At 47.7% G+C, this 24,133-nt stretch overlaps 2 protein-coding genes across 5 annotated transcripts in view; both read left to right on the forward strand.

Moving 5' to 3' along the window:
* The window catches only part of CRAMP1 (cramped chromatin regulator 1), a 28,434-nt gene extending 24,878 nt beyond the window's left edge, over positions 1-3,556 (forward strand). For both annotated transcript variants that reach the window (XM_075285531.1, XM_075285530.1), the window contains exon 21: positions 255-3,556. In XM_075285531.1, coding sequence (XP_075141632.1) covers positions 255-422 — 168 coding nt within the window. In that variant the 3' untranslated portion in view covers positions 423-3,556. The remainder of the gene's footprint in view (positions 1-254) is intronic.
* Positions 3,557-5,840: 2,284 nt separating this feature from the next.
* Positions 5,841-24,079, forward strand: JPT2 (Jupiter microtubule associated homolog 2). 3 transcript variants are annotated; one of them, XM_075286052.1, is made up of 5 exons: positions 5,841-5,967; positions 16,538-16,686; positions 19,977-20,119; positions 20,246-20,291; positions 21,622-24,079. In XM_075286052.1, the coding sequence occupies exons 1-5, from the start codon at positions 5,912-5,914 to the stop codon at positions 21,798-21,800; spliced, it is 573 nt and encodes a 190-aa protein (XP_075142153.1). In that variant the 5' UTR covers positions 5,841-5,911; the 3' UTR covers positions 21,801-24,079. The 3 variants fall into 3 exon arrangements, with proteins under 3 accessions (XP_075142153.1, XP_075142152.1, XP_075142154.1); XM_075286051.1 differs by lacking the exon at positions 5,841-5,967 and adding an exon at positions 16,099-16,284; XM_075286053.1 differs by lacking the exon at positions 5,841-5,967 and adding an exon at positions 16,263-16,288.
* The last annotated feature ends 54 nt before the right edge of the window (positions 24,080-24,133 follow it).

The following is a 24,133-nucleotide window of genomic DNA, read 5'->3' on the forward strand; positions in this document are numbered from 1 at the left end:
GCGAGAGAACTCTTTTGCATACCGAAGAATACCTGGATTTCTACCGAACGGCGGCGCGGAGAAGACATCTAAAGGTAGGAGGAATAGCCTTAAGCAAGGCTATTCTTCTATGTGTTAGTCAGAAAAAAAGGAATCCAATGATCCCTTTACGTTGAAGCAAAGCAGGAAAATTGCATAAAGGAAAGACAAGTAAGGAGCTAAAACTCCCTATGTCTCACTTGGATGTGCTGATCTGTTTGTCATTGTGTTTGCAGGTGGTGGACTCCCAGCTGGCCTGCCTGATGAACGAGAACAGTATAGATTACATATCTCGCTTCAACGACTTGGCCCAAGAGCTTTCTGCCACCGACCCTGCAAGACGGGAACCTCCATTTGAAGCTGGAGCCCCTGGGAATGGGCAGCCCATACGTGACTTGTCTTAAGGTGCTTCTACCGACACTTGATGGGAGATTTTGCTGAAGACTTTGCCTGTCCTGAGCAGCGCCATAGCACTCCCAGTCCTGGCAGCAGGAGCTGCACTCTATATAATGCCCCTAGGAGTCCGTGTGAACGTGCTTTACCAGTCGACGGATGTTTATGGATCTGTCATGGGCGTTGGAAAAAAAAAGATAAGAAGCGTTGTTTTATAATGCAGTATTTAACGGTCATGGTGATGATGTCACAGCTCGTGACAGCTTTCTATTGTCATCTGTGATGGCATTCAGGATGTACAGCAAGTGACTAGGTGCAGCAAGGTCTGAAACCGTTTGATTACCAGAGTCTGGATGGATAGGACGGTAACCAAACTCCTGCAGTGACGGCATGTTACGGCCGCTTTGTACATAAGAGTCTGGGAGGATTTTTCATACCTTTCCTATAGCCCTGGAACAATCCTCAAGAAAATCGCTAGAACACACAATGCATTACTCTGCCGAAGAAAATAAGCCATATTGAGTCAGACTTCATCCGTGGGCTTGGTGCAAAATATGCAACTTCTTTCTGTGCTGCGTTGTTTTGTTTTTCTTTCTTTCTGTTCTTTGTATGTTAGCTGAATGGGCAGATCTGTAAAGGTTCGGGTCACGGGACTGATAGTATTGAGGGGTTGCCCTTGTGGAACCTCCAAGTCTCTGCTATAAGATGCCAATTCATTCCAATTGGCTTAGTGATCACCTTCATGTGTCCTGCAGGGGGCGCTGTCCAGAAAATGAACCGTTGCACAGTCGCGCAAGGAAAGTTTCTCCTGTCTTTGTTGCTGAGAACCTCAAGGTAGTTGGAGCGGTGGGGTCGGAACGGCCTGTGAACAAATTATGTCAGATTGAAGGGTCAGTGGAAAATGATGATCATTGAGATTAATTTGGATCATAGGTCAGGAATGCTCGACACTACAACTCCCAGCATGCTCCGTTCACCTCTATAGGCGTTCCAAGATTGGCAGAGCAAGTTTGGATGGAGGTTGCAGTTTCACAACAGCTTCGGTAAATGGCAGCACGCCCCCAGCCCCGGGTCTTGGCCTAGCAGACATTTAACCCTTGCATTGCTAGTATTTTACCTCTAGATGCCATTAAAGTAGCACTCCGACAACAAAAAAACGTTACATTGTATTTATGGTAGTCTTAGGGTTGTCCATCACCTTCAGGTCCTCAGTTGTGTCACGTGACGATATTCTGACTCTTATGTGACCATTTCTCCTTTCATCCCAGTGAAAGCCTTGATTTGAGTCTTATAGGAATGAATAGAGAGAACGAGGAGTCATTTAGAGAGTCAGAATGTTGATCCAGAGATTTTTTTTTTTTTGTTGGAGTGCTTTTTTAATGACCTCCCTCGCCCACCAATCCTATAGATATTGCCTGTCCTCAGAGTGGCCATAAATATCAACAATCCCTTTAATTTTCCCTCTAGTGAACACTTACCGTCAGACTTGCCCACAGACCGCGGCAGGTCATGTTCAGGGAACCTTTTATTTTTCTGGAACCCATCTGATAGGTAAGGCTTGTCTATAGCGGAGGATCCCTTTAAGTTAGTGAGGTAGAGCGGTGCTCATACAGCCAATCTCTCTATAGCAGCATTCATGTCCATGTATGTGAATGGGGGGGCGGGAGTTATTCCCATGATTGATATTTTGTCACGGAGTGTCATTGTATAGCTTATGTCCTATTATTTTGTCCATTTTCACGCGTCCCTCCGTATGCTGCCATATAGAAGGAATCTGTGAAAACTGGTGCAAAACGGCAATTAAAAATGGATGTTTTCTTCGTCCATGTTGCACTTGTACGCTGTGAGAGCCATATTTGGCGAAACACCGCTTTAAAAAAAAGTTAGGCCCCGTGCACAGGGCAGGGTACGCTGTCCGCAGTAGGGTCGAGTTTGCAGCAGAATATACTCCGATGCCGCCCATTCTGTGATCTACTTACCTCTATAGGGTCTTCCAATCTGTTCTGTTTGGGATAGGATCTGTTCTAGGTTTATCAGAATGGAGCAGTATAGAAGCTTATCCCCTTTCTAGAAGACGTCTGAGCTCTGGGGATCCTACCGGACATGACACTGTATGGTTTGTATCGCTGTGTTTGGAGTTGGTCCCATTGAGATAGTCCTGTACCCCATTCCTTCTCTATCAGTCCTATAGATGATGTATGGAGCAGCCGTGACCTTTAAGGTAGAACAACTCGAGACATAGGCGTCCCATTCTTGTGATTGATCAGACACTTCTCGTCCATCCACCACCTATCTCCTTACTAACACTTAGGTTCACACCAGCATTCAGGTTTCCGTGCTTCGGGTCTGCTTAAAAAGTGTTTACCCCAATGGGTCTTCACTCGCTATTACCATATACTTGTGGTGCTCCAGCTTTTTGGAAGACTACAACCCCCAGCATGCAATTTGCAATCTTGCAACGCCACATTTTGGAGACCACTGACTTGTACGACAGTAGGGCAAAGGGTCAAGGGACATCTCTTGGGGTCAACTCCTCTCCATTTACTCTTCTTATAGGTTGGAGGTCATAGGAAGCAAATATGCCCCCCCTTAATCCCTATACTTGCAATAGTATCTGTGAATTTCACTACACTTTCTGAATAGTTCCTTGTCCCTGGTCATGTAGGTCAGGGGTGTCCCGGCCTCCAGACCCCTGTCGTCTTCTCCGTGAAGGTGCCTGTAGTGTCCATAGACCCTGATTCCGGACACTTATAGGATTTATAATACACCGTTCACACAACGACGTTCTCCACCTGTCAGTTTCGGGGTTCACAGTAATAAGACGTCCCCCGTTGTTTCCGAAATGCTGATGTAATGGAATCTGCTACAGATTGTGACGATGTGTCTGTAATATAATATAGAAGAGTAACCTGTATAGTGTATGTATAAAGTATCACAACCGTCTTCAACCTCCGGATGACAAGAACGGGTTAATGATATTTGGTTTTTGTACCATATTGTACATTCTAAGTTATTTCCGCGCTGCGGCCTCGGCTATGAGGAGGGGCGGCTGCTTCTCTTTGGGGAGGGCTATTTAATAAAGGTGGTTGCTATTTAACTCTGCTGTTCATTCACGCGCAAAAAAGGGGGTTCAGGTTTCTGGGTTTTTTTGGGTGGGGGGGCAATTGGAATTTGTAAAACCTGGTATTGTTTTCCTATTGTGCATAAATATATTGAAATACTTACACTGCGTTGTGTCTTTTATGCTCGGGTTCACATCTGCCCCTACCAAAAAAAACACAACACTTTAGGGTTCGTTCACACTTGCGCCTTGTGTCCGCTTTGTGCATTTGGCCGGGGACTGGACAGGGGACGGAAACCCCGTGGCCGATTATGATCGTCGATGATCTGCCTATATTCAGCAAATTACTGCCGTCGATAATCTGCCTGCTCCAGGGTTTCGGCAGCTCTCATGCACTCATTCCTTGCACCGTGCGTGTGATTGTTCCGGCATCTCCGCAGCTCGCTGGGACGCCATAGCATGAGCGTGTTGTTGGCGTCGATGATCCGCCTGCTTTGGCCACTCTAAGCTGCTTGCTCAATCCTCCTGAGCTCTGCTTGAGGAGAACTCTGTGACTTCTGGCTCCTTTATAGCTCTTGTTGTTTGAGAATTTTACGACAAATTAGATTTTCTTTTCCCAGCATGATTAAAATTGGCAAATTCCCAATTTGGATTAAAGGGCATTTCCTACGGCAGTGTCTCAGCACTGGAGCAGATCAAATAATATGCAGATGCTTGTACACGATGGCCTCAGTGTTATCTGTGTGGTTACATAGAGAGATAACAGACCTGGGTTTATCAGCAATCTGCTGGCAAGAGCAATTACTTTCTATAAAAATAACATTGAAGGCCCTGACCAGACCTTAATTCTCATCCAATGAAAACCGCACTGATGTGTGCCCGTCAATGCAATTTTAAAGGGGCTCTATCAGCAAAATCATGCTGCTAGAGCCCCACATATGCGTGCATAGCCTTTAAAAAGGCTATTCAGGCACCGTAAAAGTTAAATTAAACTACCCCCCCCCATTTTAAAATAACTTAAAAAAGAATGTTCTCTACTTACGGATCGTGCACGCTGGGCAGGCATTCAGGGTGTGCTATCTTCTTCTTCCCCGCCTCCTCTTCCTCTGACGTCTTCGGGTCCCGTCCTCCTCCGGCGCTTGCTCGCGGACACTGATAAAAAAAAATAGCCCGGGCGCATGCGCAGTAGCACGCGGCTTCTATTACGGCTACTGCGCATGCGCCCGGGCTATTTTTTTTTATCAGTGTCCGCGAGCAAGCGCCGGAGGAGGACGGGACCCGAAGACGTCAGATGAAGAAGAGGCGTGGAAGAAGATGAAGACACACCCTGAATGCCCGCCCAGTGTGCACGATCCGTAAGTAGAGAACATTCTTTTTTAAGTTATTATTTTCAAACGGGGGTGGGGGGGGGGTAGTTTAATTTAACATTTACAGTGCCTGAATAGCCTTTTTAAAGGCTATGCACGCATATGTGGGGCTCTAGCAGCATGATTTTGCTGATAGAGCCCCTTTAAATGGGTTGTCCAGGATAACCTTTTGGTTTTTTTTTGGTTTTCCTTTTTTGCAATGAGGCTCCCAACCCAGTCCGATCCTGCTGCTCTAGTTATGGCAGAAGTCCCTGACACATGTGACCGCTGAGGCCTAGCAATGACCTTGGTACAGGACCCGGGACATCACTCTCATGTCACCTGTGACGCCCCGTGTCCTCTCCTCAGGTCATTGATAGGCCTCAGCGGTCACGTGGGTCAGGATCAGACAAAGGTTGGAGTAATCGGGGACAGGGGCGAAGGGGTCTTGTTTTTTTCTTCCCCCATGCAAAAAAATAAAAACCCTATCATTCTGGACAACCCCTTTAAGTCAGATTCTAGACCTATAATACTACGGTGCAACCACTAGGTGGCATCCCAGCCTCATGCAGGCGTCTCCAATGCTCAGCCTCTACCTGGCCAGGGCATGCTGGGGGTTGTAGTTTTAGCCGCTGGGGCGCCACAAGTTGCAGACCCCTACTCTAATGCAGAATGAGCCTGGAATTTCCTTTCTTCTGGACATCCCCTTTAAGAACTACCCCCCCCCCCCCCCCAATTCCATCTCGTCCTCCCCGGTCACATGACACCCCACAACCCGGGCACCCCGACATTCACATCCCCTCAGCTCCATCCATATCAACGCAATGGGCGGAGACACAGCGCAAAGTCCCGCCTCATCCCATCCTCTGTCCAATGAGAAGGCTCAGACTCGATGATTGACGTTCAGGAGTCATCCACTAAACAGCGAAAACTTGTTTCAAGGGACAGCTCCGCTGATTGGACGAGAGAACTTACAGACGCTTGTGGCGGCCAATCAGCGCTCATCCCGCTCTGGCCGGGGCTTCCCCTCATCTCCGTGCAGTCGGTGCTCGCTGTGGCAGTGTGCGGACGCTCGGCTGGCTCAGGCGCAGACATGACTTCTACTAACACTTTCCAGGGCCTGGAGAGCAGTAACAAGCCGAGCTCTAGGTGAGACCTGATGCCGGGGGGCAGTGATAGCAGCTGGGCAGGCTCCGGGAGCGGTGGGGCGGGTCATGGTACTGCCTTTTAACTGCGGTATCTGCAGACGTTCTGGCCAGGGCTGCATGTACTGGGCAGGAAGGGTGGACCTGGGGTCGGGGTGACCATAGACACAAAGATGTGGCCACAATTAGATGATTTGTGAATATTTTCTGCCTCCTCCTATACATTTCCACCGATTGCTTTTATTATACGCCCCGATACGCCGGCCATCGCGGTACCGGACTGTGATCGGGGCGACTTTGTAACAATCGGACGTGAAAATTGACAAATGAGATGTCCAATAATTGCTTTTAGTTCTCTTTGATACATTGTAGCCAGGACACGTATAAATAGATACATATATTAGTATTTGATACATTGTCGCTAAGACATTGGTCCTGTCACACACAGAATAGATCGGCAGCTCTTAAGGTTTATGATGCAGAGGACTACAACTCCCAGCATGTCCTGCCAGCCACTTTGTATAGCGCTGAAAGGGTTAAGCGGCAGTGGCGTGCCTCTAGCGACATCCTGCCAGTACAGGCGTCTGCTGAGCCATGTGCAGACTATTGTCCCCTGTGTAGCGGAGATGCTGCATGCCCGGCCCAGGCTTTGTTCTGCACAAGGTGTGTAAGGAGGAGAAGCGGCGCCAGCTCTTCCCGCACCGCCCGCCCTGATGCCATTGTCATGTTTTTAGATTTCTCCAATGGCCGGGCCAGTACAATGAAATATCTGCGCTGTGACTAGTTATGTCTTGTAATGATCCGTCTTCCTGATCTGCTCTGGATTAAGGGCCCTTATAGTAAGGGAATTGCAGGACAAGCGACTGTCTTTTTTCTTTACATATTGTCTGTATATTGCTGTATTCCCTTCCCTGTATACCGCTGGAGGGTAATAGCTCTGACCCCTTCCCTGTATACCGCTGGAGGGTAATAGCTCTGTCCCCTTACCCATATACCGCTGGAGTGGAATAGCCCTGACCCCTTATCCGTATACCGCTGGAGGGTAATAGCTCTGACCCCTTCCCCGTATAATGCTGGAGCGGAATAGCTCTGACCGCTTATCCGTATACCGCTGGAGGGTAATAGCTCTGACCCCTTACCCGTATAATGCTGGAGGGGAATAGCTCTGTCCCCTTACCCATATACCGCTGGAGGATAATAGCTCTGACCCCTTACCCGTATAATGCTGGAGGGGAATAGCTCTGACCGCTTATCCGTATACCGCTGGAGGGGAATAGCTCTGACCGCTTATCCGTATACCGCTGGAGGGTAATAGCTCTGACCCCTTCCCCGTATAATGCTGGAGCGGAATAGCTCTGACCGCTTATCCGTATACCGCTGGAGGGTAATAGCTCTGACCCCTTCCCCGTATAATGCTGGAGCGGAATAGCTCTGACCGCTTATCCGTATACCGCTGGAGGGTAATAGCTCTGACCCCTTACCCGTATAATGCTGGAGCGGAATAGCTCTGACCGCTTATCCGTATACCGCTGGAGGGTAATAGCTCTGACCCCTTCCCCGTATAATGCTGGAGCGGAATAGCTCTGACCGCTTATCCGTATACCGCTGGAGGGTAATAGCTCTGACCCCTTACCCGTATAATGCTGGAGCGGAATAGCTCTGACCGCTTATCCGTATACCGCTGGAGGGTAATAGCTCTGACCCCTTACCCGACAACCAAGACTCCCACAGATCAGCTGGTTGAAGAGGGCGCAGGGCTCAGATGACCACTATGGGATTTGTTTGTGCTGTGTATTGCAGCTCAGCCTCATTCACTTGACATCACTTGAATGGGACTGAGCTGTCCCATGTTACATGACATGACTGGCAGAAGGAAGAAGCCGTGGTCCTGCTGCCTCTTCAAACAGCTAATTGTTGGGGTCCGATACCCAGTGCCCCTGCCCAGCACATAGTGATGACCTTTCCCTGTAATAAGGATCTGTCACCTCTCCTGTCATGTCTGTTCTAGTAAGTAATAGTATTCCCCATAATATCACAATTCCTCAGGTCTTATATCTCTGCCTTGTGCTGTTCCTCTGTTATTCATCCTACAAATCTCTGACTATACTGACCGATGTATGTTTGGGGGTCTCCCTACATAGTCCGCCATTGTCCAATAACTGCTGGCAGTGACTGGTGATGCAGGGACAAGGGGAAGGGTAACATCTGGTTGTTATTTTATACCTAAATTGACAGGAGGAATAACTGAGGGATGAGCCAATGCAGAATTGCATTTCCCATGAAGTAACATTTGTGTGACATCATTTCTTGCAATCTGTACTCGCCCTATAAAGGGCTGACCCCGCCACTCTTGTAGGATGGGAATGATACTACAGCCTGGCTCCATTTAACCCCATGACTAATGTGATACGGGGCGCAGCCATGGACTAGAGTGGCGCTGTTTCTGGACGTAGGCGGCCCTGCCTGACTATCTCAGTTTGTGGCTCAGCTGCTCCTAGCGGTCAGTACAGGACGCATTGCGGGACTCCCCTTGAAATTGATTTTCCTTGGATGCCTGGGATTCTCCATAGTGAAGATCCTCGCTGAGCCGCCTCTTACGGATCAATATGGCAAATGTGTTAAAGTATACACCCGCAACGCCGCACCTATGCACTATAATAGTGCACCATATATCATCCTGAGCCAACTCTATGTCCAGGGCTCTGCAGCTATAACACTCAGCATACCCTGGCAGCCTGAGGCTAAGGACCTGTAGGGTGCAGACCACTGTCCTCTCCAGCTTTCCCATGGGCCTCCAGGCGCACATTCTTAGCACGCCGTCTGCAGGTTGCTGCAGTGTGAGGTTGATCCTCCTGTCAGTCACTTCTCCTCCATGATGGATTATAGACCCGGGGAACTTCTTACTAGTAACGGCGGGTGCATCGCATTGTGTGGTAAGATTAGGGTGTGGGCTGTGGGGTAGGTCAGGACATGGCTGATCTCATGTACGATCACTCTATATATAATGCCCGGTGCAAGTTTGGTACCATGAATAAAATAGCAGAGCGGTGACCTCCAACCTCTAGGACTTCTAGCCTTCATAACATGGGAGACCCCAGCCACTGGCGTTACTATAGTGGGCCTGACCCCAGAAGACAGGGGGCCGCACAGGTCGCCCTCACCACACTAGGGCTGGATAAACTTCTTTGGTCTCCTGTCTGATCCCCTTTGCTGTCCAGCAGTCTGTGCCTTGTAAATGTGTTCCCCCTGCCCCCTGGTGCACTGGAGTGAGAAGATTTATAGTTCTTGGTCACATGTTGAGCACAACTCTGCAATAACAGACCGTAATGCACGATGGGACTTGGCTGTTTGTTTTTTTGCAGACCTCAAGTAGTCGCACAATTGCACCGTACAGAACGGTCACACAATGGTGCAAAGACTCTGAGACTTGCTGTCGGGTGACTTGTATCTTGTTCAGTTGCACAGTCTTGTGTCATCCAAGTTATGGCCTGAGGGCAAATTGTCCAAATCTCGGAGCCCTCATTGTATCTGTGACATTGTCCGGCTCTTCCTAGCTGTATACTCCTTCCAGGCTTTGTCATCTATCATCTTGTCACCTTGTGTGTATAAGAGGAGTAGACAGCGCTGCAGTGTATACAGTAACCTGTCTATATACCCTCCACACACTTCGCCTGGAGAGCGCTAATCCCGAGCCCTTTATATCATAGGGGCACTTACAGGGGACGGCGGTAAAATGTCAGCCAAGTGCTAAGGCTTTGTGTTAGTATCATTAAGGAGGTGATGTATATGGAGCTGTCATGGTGAGAGACTTCTATGTACGGGTCTGTGTGACGTATCAGACAGCGCTACCCTATAGAGCGGCTCCGAAACTTTACACACTGTCGATTTGGGTGGTTTAATGCCCAGAGAGGTTACACCTCAGGTTATCTTGCATGTCTATGTCCTATGGTCGGCTTGTGTGGACGGACAGGTCTAGTTCGAGGGCCCTGTTATCAGTTTGCACACTTGGTTGCAACGTGCATGCATATGCCTATGCTCACTATGCTCACTCGCATGTTTACATGTAACACATTTTGCCACAACTCTGGATCGTTGCGACATCTGATATGCCACACAGCGATGACGTTTAGCAGTCAGTCCCGGATTGTATGATGATTTATCCGGGGATAGGCATAACCACAACTTCAGGAAGGTGCGGCCTCTTGTATTATGATGTCTATAGTGGGATTGTACAATACGCCCGGGTAGGGTTGAGTCACATTTTGTTTCTGCAGGTGTTTGAGGCTCAGGGCTACTGGGCACAGATAAAACTGCATGCAGTTTGTTTTTTTTTAAATTTTATAGCTATGGGGGTTTTCCAATTAAAACAATTTATCCTTTGGATAGAGGGTCATTTGCTTATTGGTGGGGTCAAAGCTGTTCAGTGCCCGTGGTTTCTGGCGCTGTGATGGTTAATGGCAGCTTGTACACGTCTGCTTACAAGGCTGACAGAACAATGGCTGGGGCTGGGGCCGGGGCCTCACCTGACGCCTTGTTAGTGCATTTCACGCTTGGGGAGATGTCACCGCCAGGGTTCACCTCCCAGCTGGGGATGTCTGGGTGGGGCGAGTTGCAGGTCAGGACTTGGCGTGTTGTGTTTGTGTTGTCTGCCGAGCCCCCCTCCCCCTTGTCTAATGCCACGTCATTGTCAGCCTGTCTGACAGTGCGGCCATTTGTGCAGGTCCTTTGCTCTGTATTCTGTTCTCCGGCTGAGGAAACCCAACAGACCCTGTTATAAGTCAAAGGGGTCTGTAAAATGCTGCTTTAACCTGGCATAGGTTTGTGGCTTGACATGTTGGCCAGTAACACTGTGAGATGGGTTGGTATGGTGGCCAATTGGACTATAAAGATGGCTACGCCATTGACAGAATCCGCCATTTAGGAATCAGCCGACTATCTCGTGTGTATTGGATGTTCAGTAGGTGTTGGAGGACGAAAAAAGGCCGAGCGGGATAAATTATAATAGGTAGGTCTTTCTACCCTGAGCATGGGCAGCGCGGTGGCTCTGGGGTTAGCTCTGTACTCTTGCAGTGCTGGAGTCCTGGGTTCGAATCCGACCAAGAGTTTGTATGTTCTCCCCGTGTTTGGGGGGGTTTCCTCCCACACTTTAAAGACATCCTGATAGAGAATGTAGATTGTGCTCCCAATATGGGACAGTGACTGACAATGGCAGAATATGACGGCGCTATATAAGCAAGAAAAACCGACCCCATTCACTACATATGCGTGTTTATAGCTATTAGGCTATGGAATGTAAAACCTCTTTATAGTGACTTTGTGGTCTCAAAAAAATGACGGGTTTTAGGACACCCAGAAAAATGCTGCACATGTGATCCAGCTGGATTTGCAGAGATGGATTCTCCTGGATCTCCACGTTCCCCTTATGACTGCAGTGTGACCTGCACGCCCCTGTCCTCGCACACACAGGCCTGGTACGGTTCCTTGTAGTTGTCAGCGGTTCTGTTTCTAGGCCCCGTTCATCCTCCTTTTTTTATTTGCATTTTGTGGTTTGGCACCATGTGATCGCCGGGCTCTTCTTGTATTTAACCATCTCCTTGCTGCTGATCAGGGAACTCATGACTTTAGTGGATGTCAACCATTAGAGTGGCTGCAAATAAGCTGCAGTGAAATGCAAAATATCTGGGGCTCTGCGTCCGATAACGGAGCCAAAGCCACAGAGGACTGGAAGAGAGTGCACGTATAGGATCAAGAAAAAGAGAAATCGGCATCACTCCGCGGACATAAATAAAAAAAAGTCCTTTATTCCATCTGATATAAACTTACAAAAACATCAAAAACAAAGACAAAAAAAAGAATGAAAAACCTTTAAAAAACGCCAACGCGTTTCGGGACGCACAGTCACTTAGTCATGGCATCCATGCGCATCCAGTGCACGTATAACCTGGGGTGCAAGGAAAACCGTGCCGGTGCCCGGGTCATAGGCTTCAGTCTGTCTGGATGACAAGGATCACAGTATATCTGGGGGCTCCTCCAGCTCTCAATTAAAGGGGATTTTTAATTGACGTGTCCCCCTCCTCCTTCCTCTTTCAGTTCCTTCTTTATAAAGTGTCTGGTAAGGAAGTAAAATCCAGTTACTATTGGGTAGTTTTGGGATGAGCAGACTTGACAAGGGAATCTCTCACCAGAAAATGACCGAAACAAAGTATTTGTTTGTTTTTTATTTTATTCTTATTTATCCATGGCACTATCTATATTTAAATTAAAAATTATATATATATATATATATATATATATATATATATATATATATTTTATTTATTTATTTAATTCTATATTATATCCTGCAATTTTCACTCTGGCCACTAAGCCCAATAATAAAATTAGTTTTGGGTTTTTCTTTGCAGCAGTCACCTCACTTCCATCCTAAACAGTATTACAATAGAAGATAACACCTCTATAGTTTACACCATTGAGCCATTATTACATCCATGAAAGACAATAGATGAGGTCACAGCTTATCTCATCCCTGCTTGGAGCATGTCTAGGAAACTCTCCATAGACTTCAGCGATTCGGCTCCAGACTATTGTGACTGTGCTGTAAAGCAGATCACTAAATGCTGTTCAGAGAGCGGAGGAGAAGCTCAGGCAAGATGGCCGCCCCAGATAACAGAAAGTGGCTAGATGCCTAGTCCAAACAGGACCGGCCTCTTCCATGCAGTTTCCATTACTCTGCCTGTCAGTGGCAGCTTTTGGGCAGATACCTTGTGTGGGGCCACAAATGCAGCTGCACCCCAGGCCAGGCTCCTGCACACGGGCCCGTTCTATGGTAGGATGACGCCTGGAGGGTTTCGTTGTGTCTGATGCCGGGATCTCCACCCACAACGCTCCATCTTATATTTGTATCTCCCTAGCAGTGATTTCGGGAGTTCTGTTCCCTTTCCTTACACCTATTCCCATAGGAAGGCGGTTCAGCCCATGACGGATGGGTTTTGGATGTGCTTCATTCCTGACATGGCTGCTGAGCTCACATCTGTTTCACAACCCTCTGATTTGTTTGCTCTGTCAATAGGTTTTTTTTTCCCTCCTTTGGACTTTGGATAAGACGTGAGGAGACAAAGGTTCCTTGTTTGTGAGCTGGTTAACCAGGCGCGTGTGTGTAACGGGTCCATATAATACCGCCTGTGGTTTAGCAGTCAGTCATGGTCATGGTTCGGCCTTGCTTTGTCAGACGCCCAATCCCTTAGTTGTCAATCAAGAGCAGCTATTCCCTTAGACTTCTCTATGTCACTTGCATGCTGGGGTGAACATACATACTGCAAGTGAGTGTGTGGCCTCAGTATAAAGAGAGGAAATATCCTGCAGCCCTATGACTGGGCACATGGAAACCTGCCGCCATAGAAGTGTCGCGGAACCATCAATACATATGAGGTAGCCAGTCCTAAACCAGCGGTCAGCAACCTCCGACACTCCAGGTGCTGAGAAACTACAACTCCCAGCATGCTCCATTCACTTCCAAGCTCAGAGCATTCCTAGAACCCCCTCCCCCGATACACCGAAATGTCCAGAATAGAATGAATAGCTGGTCTGAGCCCAATGCCATCTTGGCTTCCTATTCCCCTGTCCGGTCATGTCCGTTCCAGTTTCCAATGACACCTAAGGAGCTTCTTTCCTTACAGTTCTGCATTGTGATGCGCACAACTTCAGCATTGTGGATTGTCCTACACAGAGAGAATTGGCCGAACTGTAGAGACCCCTCTGCAAATACACAGACCAGTATCTCCCACTTACCTACATTTCCAGGTGGAACATCAGAGGCGCTGGGTCTTCTTTAAGGTCCAGGACAATAAGCAGCTCGCTCCCCGGAGTCATCGCTCTGCAATAGGCTTACCTCATCCCTAAGTGATTGACATAATGGATGACCGGGGTGACAAAGGAAGCTTTTAGGTTTTTCCTGTTTTCTATAGATGATGGGAGGGGGAGGACCGCGTGTCTTGTGCCGAACAAGCTTGTCATTGTACAGTACTGTTCCCTATTCTCCGCCATCATGGCCTCTCGCATGCACTTGCTGCTTACATCATAGATGGCCAGTGCAGAATCTATAGGATTGACCCCTGTGGTGTCCAGAGTTCACAGGTCAAGGCTTTCCCATTTACTAAAATGACATCAGGGACCAGAGAAACTTCTCAGACGTCTTTAAGGCGACCTCCCCTGGGGAATTCCTCCATTAGCCAAACAAGACCAGACAAGACCTTGTACTAGAGAAGAGGTCACCGCAAGGAGTCACCAGAGCTGAACCCTGGACCTGTATTGATTCTCTAGGTCTGTACCACTGCTTTTTCTTCTCAGGGCTAATAAGAGTTAATGGGGGTCTCCTGCTTTCTGTAAATTAAGGTGTGAACAAGGGACTGCTGACCCTGTAATGACTGGGATTGCATCTCTGGATTGGGCTGTCGGGGCTTGCTGGGAGTTATAGGTTTGCAAATGCCAATTGCAAAATAGTTGTGTCATCCAGTAGCCAAGATTACTCAGAAACAGGACAAGCCTTGTACTTACAGGGGGGCTCCAGCTTTATGATATGATATTGATAGGTGGGGTCCGACACCTAGAACCCCCAGGGATCAGCTTGAAGAGGAGAAGGAAGCTCTTCACATGGTTCTTGGCTCAGACTTGCGTTGTTCCCTGCACGTCTGACCATTGCCATAGAGTACAAGGTGATCTTGAAGGGTTCCCGTCCTCACAACCTCACTTGACTCTGGCTTAGATTCTTTAGCTCTTCCTATAAGAGAGGAAATGGGCTTAATGGAATAATCCTGGAGATCCTGCACTTTGCCTAAAATACTCTGAGACTCCGGTGACGTGGGCACCTCCTTATTGGCGGCGTCCTGCACGTCCAGGGTTTAGGCTGCGGTATATATCTGCATGGACCCAAACATTCGGCAGGAGGTTTGCTGATGTGGACCTGCCCTATACATGTGATTACCATACTGGACAGTAGGGGGGGCTTCAGTCTGTTCTGCCGAGCAGTGCACAAGGTGAGTCTTATTGCAATCCTAGGAATCCCCGGTGCTGCACCTTTTGCATTAGATGTTTGGTTTTGGTTTTACAATGATATCTATTGAAGACCTTTCGGGCCGTGCGGGGCCCCATCACCTCGGCTGCAGCAGCTGGGAGACATTAGGGCCATTTCCTGTGTAAATAGCTGAAATGCACAAGATTCTTCATTTCCATGTTACGACAATGTAGGAGGCTCCTGGGGCAGGACAGGCGGTCGGGGGATCTTTACACCAGTCCCATTCTTCTCGATTTTGGACAGCAGACATATTTTAGGAGCTTTGAGACAAAAGAGTGAAAGTAAAGGATGATTTATGTGAACCTGAAGATCTGGAATACAGGGTGCGCCATCTAGGTGGTACTTAAAGGGGTTATCATGAGACAAGCCCTTTAATGTGGCACATATTAGAGGTGTAGTGCATGTGGCGTTTCGATATGTGATCCTTGTCCCTGAAAGCAGGGAGCCAAGTGTGGATGTATATTGGGGGGTCTGGGGGAATACCTTTCACCTGTACTTTAGGCTAACCTCTGTGTATAGTGTCTGGGCTGTTTTAGGATCAGGCTAGGGCAGCGGGACAGATCATTGGGGTTACAATGGGAAAGGACGACACAAGTAACTATTGCAAACATTTTAAGGTTGACGGATTCTTTCCGATAGTTGCAAGGCTGCTTGTGAGCTGTAACTTAAAGGGGTTGTCCCATTAAAGACACTTGTCCTGTGAATAGGGAACGGGGCACTGACAGCGTCCTCTGTGTTTGCAGCCCCAGTGCACTTGTCTGGCTGCTTCTCCATTTACTGCACCATCCATGACCCGATCAGATCACCGGATCATATTGGAGACTTGTCCTTTCTGATCTTATCTGCGGGTTTCTTATCTTCCTTGTGCCCCTTTATGTTTTACAGTCTTCTGGTTCTTTACTTTAGCTTGGATTTTGGGGTTGTGCAGTCGTCGGAGGCCTCGTGCACTGAGCTTAGTAGGTGGGATGTTTGCATAGTGTCTTGTGGTTAGGCGTCCCTTCCCCCACCCTCTATCAGTTGCGTCTTGGCAGGCATCAGCGTCTCGGCTTATAATATCTGGAGGTCCTTTTACACGGTGACAAGATTGCCAGCACATCACTCCGCAGGCCCTACGGGAGCCAAACTTATCCCCCGGCCTCTCCGCAGATCCCATATTAGACCTCACTGACAGAATCCGCCTTGTAATGGCTTTATGTGCGCAGTCTATGTCCGGCTGATAACAGAGGACAACAGACAGCGCTGCAATGCTTTGTAGGTATCGATAATGCAACATTTATATTATCAGGGCGCATTTATTAGCTCACAATCTTTATTTTTGTTTGCAAAATAAATTGCAACTTTTTGTCTTTTCCCCACTTTTTTTTACCAGCCTCGCCAGGTTTATTATCATTTACGTAATCGTCCGCCCGCTATGCGCTGTATGCGATCCCCTCCAGGCACGTGGCCCGGCCGCATTTAGGAGAAGGCTGCAGAATTCCTAATCAGTTTCTTCCTCTTCCTACAGGGTTTTGAAGCCGCCAGGTGGAGGGTCCAGCTGTATATTTGGGAATTCTGAGGAATCGGCTGCGCCAAGACGTCAGAACAAGATGTCCTCGAATATCTTTGATGGGCCTGCGGAGCCGGACAGTGCACCAAAGAGGTCCAACCCCCCGGGTGAGGGCTCATAGGATTAGACCTGGTGATAATTCTGTATAGAACAGGAGATGGACGACTTTGTAAATACATTATATAGCGGGAGCAGATAAGTTACCGTCTGTATCATAATCCAGAGCTGCATTAACAGGTCAGCAAAGCTGAAATCACCCAGAATCCTGCACTAGATAAATGTCTGCATAGAGATGGCGGTGGGGATCTGCATTCTGGAAAGGCGATCTGTAATGTATGTACACAGTGACTGTACCAGCAGAATAGTGAGCGCAGCTCTGGAGTATAATACAGGATAAGTAATGTAATGTATGTACACAGTGACTGTACCAGCAGAGTAGTGAGCGCAGCTCTGGAGTATAATACAGGATAAGTAATGTAATGTATGTACACAGTGACTGCACCAGCAGAGTAGTGAGCGCAGCTCTGGAGTATAATACAGGATAAGTAATGTAATGTATGTACACAGTGACTGTACCAGCAGAATAGGGAGCGCAGCCATGGAGTATAATACAGGATAAGTAATGTAATGTATGTACACAGTGACTGTACCAGCAGAATAGTGAGCGCAGCTCTGGAGTATAATACAGGATAAGTAATGTAATGTATGTACACAGTGACTGCACCAGCAGAATAGTGAGCGCAGCTCTGGAGTATAATACAGGATAAGTAATGTAATGTATGTACACAGTGACTGCACCAGCAGAATAGTGAGCGCAGCTCTGGAGTATAATACAGGATAAGTAATGTAATGTATGTACACAGTGACTGTACCAGCAGAGTAGTGAGCGCAGCTCTGGAGTATAATACAGGATAAGTAATGTAATGTATGTACACAGTGACTGCACCAGCAGAGTAGTGAGCGCAGCTCTGGAGTATAATACAGGATAAGTAATGTAATGTATGTACACAGTGACTGTACCAGCAGAATAGGGAGCGCAGCCATGGAGTATAATACAGGATAAGTAATGTAATGTATGTACACAGTGACTGTACCAGCAGAATAGTGAGCGCAGCTCTGGAGTATAATACAGGATAAGTAATGTAATGTATGTACACAGTGACTGCACCAGCAGAATAGTGAGCGCAGCTCTGGAGTATAATACAGGATAAGTAATGTAATGTATGTACACAGTGACTGTACCAGCAGAATAGTGAGCGCAGCTCTGGAGTATAATACAGGATGTAACTCAGGATCAGTAATGTAAGGTATTTATAATGTTACTGATCTTGTTCTCCCTCCATATTTTGCTTGTATTCTATTGAAGTGTCTGTCAGGGAGCTTTGTTATTCCTAGAAGAACATTGTATAGATGCCATTATATACAGCCAGATCTAGGTGTATTTATACGGTATTATTAGTCCGTGTCTTTGAGGGCGGTTGCTGTATCCTCCATATCCTGGCTCGGTCTCTGCAGGGTCTTGGCTTTCTCTCTATTATCTCCAGGTCCTTTCTCGAGGACTTTTTGCCTCCTTTTGCTTTGAATGAATTCCGGCAGAATAAAGACTCTTTACAGAGGAGCCGGGACAGGACAGGACTCGCCTGCTTTGTGAGGACACTTGAGCAGGGGCTCCTGTTACACATTATACTGAGGCCACAAAACTCCCAAGAACTTTCTTTAGTGGAAATGTAATTCTCCTTGTCCTTGGATATTCTGTAAGAGTGTTTTGTTGGACGTCCCCTCCAGTCTGTGCGGAGGAGGGAGGATGAGCGGCGGCGATCATATCTGACCGTGTACTGGAGGGAGGGGGCCGGGAAACTCAAACTGGGGCTGCAGTTCTTGCTATGCATTAAGTACCAGGTATAGTTCTGCAGGAAGCGCCCCCTACTGGTGGCTGCTGGAAGGCAGGGGGTTATTATTCCACTATGTCTTTACAGGAGACTGGAGCTGTGTATCAGGAAAACAGGGCTCTGACCTTGATAAAGAGTCATTAAAGGGGCTGTCAAGGATTAGGGTTGATGGATCGGCTGTAAATATATGATTGTGGGGGCCGACACTGATCAGCTGTATGAGGCTGTCTCAAACACTGGTGCCATACGCAGCATGGGGCTGGACGCAGTTGTTTCTTTTCCCTGTTTAGTGGCCAGTGCTGCAGCTCAGCTCCCTTGACCTAGTTCCTGGACAACCCGAATGTTGGCTCTATTGGAGCTAGCCATACATATTAGATATCTACTAGCCGAAAGCTCCTCTGTCTTCCCCATATGCATGCATGCTCAGCCTAGTGCATTGCACTCTGCATTGCACCGTGTAGATAACCTGAGGACATCTTGTGCCTCGTGTGATGACCTAGACGTGGTCGCTTGGCCCTGGGCACGCTTCATCCAGCAGGAGGGGAAGTTTTGGGATTGTGCTGAGCTGGCACTGCTGCGTCTTATGTCAGCTACTGAGATACTCCAAGGCTCCTCCTTGGCCGGGGAAGACGTCTTCTCTGCCCGTCAGTCCAGCTGTGTGCACAGTGTGGATAATCCCTTGTGTGTGGGAGAGGCCGGCCACACTTCTTATGACACATTTCACGTCTGAGGATTCTTCTATTGACTAGTCAGAAAAAAATCTTACAATTGCTAAATGTCGGGGTTCAGGAGATTATTCATGGGACGGATTTCTCCATGCTTTCTCTTATCTCCAGTGCAGATCTGTGACTGTCTTACAGTTTCCTGCATTTTGGCCTTCTCCTGTGTCTGGGGAGGAGGGGGGAGGGTTAGGGTGTAATGAAAACATATCCAGAGACCGGCCAGATGTGCAAATATCCCGGGAGCAGCAAGGAGTCGGCAAATTTACAGCCTGCGGGGTGTGAGGTGCAGACCGCTGTACACCATGGCAGGAATGAATGCCGGCCCTTATTATTAGTCAGTGACTAGTAAGGTCTTATTCATTAGGTTTCCCAATTTACACCAAGAGAATGAAACGTGTCTGAAGGCGTCCTGTTGGGCCCCTGATGGCGGACAAGGAAAAATGAACATTATCCGAGACAATATCCGCCTCTAGCAGTGTTTGGCAGCTACTTGTGTCCTTGCCCCCATTGAACAGGGAAAGCTATATGGCTGACTGTATAGAGGGGTCTCAGCTCCCCCTCCATGATACGTCAGGAGAAAGAAGGGCAAATTGGATTTCTTCATGTGCAAAGTCTTCTTCTCCATTGAGATAAACTACCACCTGCAGTGTCTTATTCCCCTCTGTATTGAGAACACATGCATGCTTGGCTGAGCCCAGTGTGCATGTGTACGGTTTGGCCAACTCCTATCTGATGTCGGTGGCCAGGTTGTTGTTATGCTGACACTTGTTTGGCTTCTTCCTATAGGTGGAAAGACCAGCGGTATCTTCCAGGATCCAGAACCCGTCCAATCACCGATCCGGCAAAACCCACCAGGAGGAAAAGGCAGCGGTATTTTTAGTGAAGGACAGCTGCCAGTAAGCCCTAAGGCGCACCCAAATAAACCTAAGGTACATCCCGCCATATAACTTGCCCACAGCTCCTCATACGGCAGGGGCGTCCTCCGTGGGGGGAACAAATTGTGGCATTGTCTTGTATTCTGAGACGATTACATTATCATTCTGTTCTGTTTGCAGGATAACATCTCATTAAAACAAGAAGCCCCACAAAACATTACACCCGGTAAGTGCTCGCAACAATGGGCAGGTCAATAAAGGGGTTGGGAATGACTGCTAAAAATAACAAGACCCCGCACCACTCCTAGCAGTATTCACTTTCATGCAAGGTAACTGCAATACCAGGCACGGCCTCCTGGAAGAGAGTGGAGCTGTTTCTGATATGTAGCCGCCATGTGTCCTATATATGCTTCATTACATTGTTACAAGCTGTGCATAATGTATCACTAATCTGTATATAAGGATCCTATCAATGCATAAAGATGTCCCACTCACCATTACTATCCATTGTGTCTAAACCTGAGGATCTGTGAGTGTGAATACCGGCCTTGTGTCATTGTTTATATATACACACACAACGTGACCGGCTCCCTGCCATCTATTTTAGACCCCGTGTGCAATGGCTGAATATAGACACAGTTGTAGATTAGAATCTAACACTGCAGCAGCAAAGGGGGAAGACAAAGGAAATCTAAGAAAACACATTACATTCCATACCTGGCTCCAAACAATCCATGTGATCTCTAAAAATACTACGGAAAGAACCACAACATGGAATCTGACATACTTGTTTAGATATGATCCCCAATTTAGGCATCTTATAAAGAACATTCCAACCAGGAACGACCAGGACACAAGACTCTGTATGTCGCACGTGTCTCGGGAATCCATTGAATTTATAGTAACAAGTCTTACCTTTTAATACTATGTTTCATGCAATGGGAATGGTGCCTATAGGGTGTCGCTTCCAATCAGAATTATTATAATGTAGTAAATGGAATAGCGCAGAGTGTAAACCTCCTGAACCTACACGAAAGGATCCTTGTACAATCGGGGAACCTTGTGCAACGCCACAACCCGTGCACCTCTGGAACCTGTTATACATTGATCATCCGTTACCAAACTCTGCAAACTGTCACAGTACTGGGTGCAGAACCTTTATGTCATTCCCCCAATTGTCCATCCCACTCTTTAACTGGCGTAAAAGTTTAACATTTTAAAGGGGAAGTCCATGTCTGCAACTAATTTAGATTTTTCTTTCCCCGGTGCAAAATGTAACAAATTTCATAATAGTTCTAATGAGTCAATCTTTGTGTTACTTTGTGTCTATTAAACTCTGTGTGGTTGGACCTATTACCATCTACCTGTCCCCTGCACCTTGCTAACCTGCCTATGTGTTGGCAAGAATTAGGGGATCACAACTGCAGGCTCAGACGACACCGGGTTTATTTGTAGTCTGTTACCATTGAGACACCTAGGCGCTTACATTTAAAGAGACAGGTTACCGTTAATGCTTTTTATGTCACCCATTGACTTGTGTGTCCTTGTCCTTGCAGTAAAAGTGGATCCTCCCCCTCCCCCGCCAGAGGTGAAAGCTCCAGTTGCCAAAGAAGAAAAAGTCGCCGTGCCAGACCCGGCTCTCGCAGCCCACGAACCACATCTTGGTCCCAGGCCGAGGTGTCACAACAGAGTCCTGAACCCACCAGGAGGCAAATCCAGCGTCACTTTCTATTAAGTTACAGTCTAACAGAACTAGCAGGGTGACCCAGAGCAGCTCACAAAGCGCAAGTTCTCTTATTGCCTGACATTGCCTTTAATCCATGACAATTATTTAAGCCTAATCCCAGCACTCACTAGGTTCCAAATCCCATGCAGACGGTTACACCCACATCCACCACTAGAGGGAGCATATTGTGTGGAGTTCCCTGTAGAATCAGTATGCAGTAAGCTCCATCTAGTGGTGGCTGTAGGGAACGAGAATCTTTAAAGGGGTTTTCTAGGATTTATGCGCCATTGTTGGATAAGTCCTCCATACCTGGTCGTGGTGTCCTGACATCGATCAGGACTGCTGTCAGGCCGAATACCATGCAGTATTTGGAAGGCCATCAGGAGGGCTTGGCGTCATCCTGTTAACCCCATGGTGTGAAGTCTGTCTCGTGGGTTTACCCTGCCGATTCTGTTACCTATTCTATTGCCTTCTGATCACCTCAGCTTTTTAAGAAGCTCCTGAATAGTCGGTGCTTGCACCCTCCCCCCGTCCAAGTGCAGACAAGACAAACTCGAGACCATTTACTTGGAATAATATAAGATATAATATATACACTAATCTCTGAAAGGAACGCGCAAAACCTTTTCAGCCTGTTATGTCTAGAGCAGGGGGCGGAGCATGACCCCAAATAAAGAATTCCGGACATGCTCCGCCCCCTCAGCTCCTGCACCAGGTCGGGCGCCTTAAGAGTCCTTCATTTTTGTTTACATCAGACTGACTGTCGGGGAGGCTGTTTCTGCTTTGTGCAGGAGGAGGATGATGATGATGATGAAAGAGTTAAAAAATGTTTATCCCAGTTCACACGGTGCCGTTTTGGTGCATTTCTGCAGTGAAGTCTGTTCTTTTGTTTGCATTGATTTCCAGCTTTGGCTTTAAACGCCAAAATGCAGCGTGTGAACGGGGCCCACCCTGCATGACGAGGATCCATTAGTCTATAATGAGCTTTCCCTTCATCTATACCAAGCTAGCCAGTGGCACCTATTTATGTCAGGGGGTCCTAAGTGAGGAGGGGTCTCCAATTAGCTAAACATACCCTGAAAACAGGTAAAAGTTGTGACAAGTGCTGTTTTTATGGCGCCTCCTCTTGTCTTCAGGCTGTTTCTGGTATTGCAGCATTTACTTAGAACTGTAATACCAGACCGAGCCAATAGAGAAGAGGGGGCGCTGTCTGGAAAGTATAAAATCAGTTTGCTGTATTGGACACATGACATGTAGGCCTATTAGAGTGTTGTTTCCATGTTTTGTAATGTTCCCCACCACACAACTCATTCACCCCGATCCCAGCAGAAATCAAGCCAAAGTGATTCCTTTACTAGATCTTCTGGACCCTGCACCCTCTGCAAACATGGCCGTTGTGGGGGGAGATGTGCGCTATGTAAAGAAGCTTATTAAAGGGTTGTCTAGTATTAGAGAAACATGGCTGCTTTCTTCCAAATCCAGCGCCTCTCCTGGCCACAGGTCATGCAGGGTATTGCAGCTCAGTGTTATTCTTTTCAATGGAGTTGAGTTGCAATCCCAGCCTTAAAGGGGACATTTGATTTATCCTTAGGAATGGTCAAACCTCCATAGGGGGCTCTGTGCTACCGTTTTGTGACAGACCTATCTAGTATTGCAGCCTGGTCCCATTCCCTTTAAAAGGAGATCAGCTGCAATACTAGGCACGGCCATAGACCAGAGTGGCGCTATTTGTGGAAAAATGCTAAGTTATGCTCTTCTAATCCTGGACGACCCCTTTAAATCATCCGAATGTCCAATAACATTTTGATTGTTTGCAGGGGCCGAGTGTGCACAGGTACAAGTAGCAGCCAAAACTCTCTGCGTGTCTATATTGTGTGTGCTTTGGGGGATAGAACGCTGTGGCTCCCTCACCCCCAGGATTGGCAACCTCGCTCATCATAGGGCAATGGAATCGCCAACACCTGCTTCAGGGTAGGGGGTTGACCACTGGGCCCCATCTTCTGCCATAGCTATAGTCCAACCTGTCCCTCCTTTACACCTCCTGGTAATGCATCAGAAATGATTGTAACGCTGGAATGTGACTCTCTCGGCCGGCACACATCTTATACGTGGGGCCTTAGACTGTGTGGGCATGCCCGGTGATTTCTGCTCTCCTATATTCGGAATGTACAGGTCCTGCCGGGGCCAGTGATTTGGCGGCCGCAGGCGTCATCTCTCGCATTTCTCAGATTGTTGCCATTTATACTGTTCTAATGCACCTCTTAATAAACAGTGTATTTTGTTAATGACTTGTGTGTCCCCTCCCGCCCACCGTAGACCTGCACAGGACAGAAGACGCCAGG

This window comes from Leptodactylus fuscus, chromosome 8, assembly GCF_031893055.1.
Source record: "Leptodactylus fuscus isolate aLepFus1 chromosome 8, aLepFus1.hap2, whole genome shotgun sequence".
Taxonomy (NCBI): Eukaryota; Metazoa; Chordata; class Amphibia; order Anura; family Leptodactylidae; genus Leptodactylus; species Leptodactylus fuscus.

Excerpts from the sequence above, each read along its gene's own strand:
- JPT2 (XM_075286051.1), top strand. The coding sequence starts at position 16,226 with ATGTGCGCAGTCTATGTCCGGCTGATAACAGAGGACAACAGACAGCGC. Across the intron at positions 16,285-16,537 it reads AGACAGCGCTGCAATGCTTT|GGTTTTGAAGCCGCCAGGTG; the intron begins GTAGGTATCGAT and ends CTCTTCCTACAG. Across the intron at positions 20,292-21,621 it reads CCCACAAAACATTACACCCG|TAAAAGTGGATCCTCCCCCT; the intron begins GTAAGTGCTCGC and ends TTGTCCTTGCAG.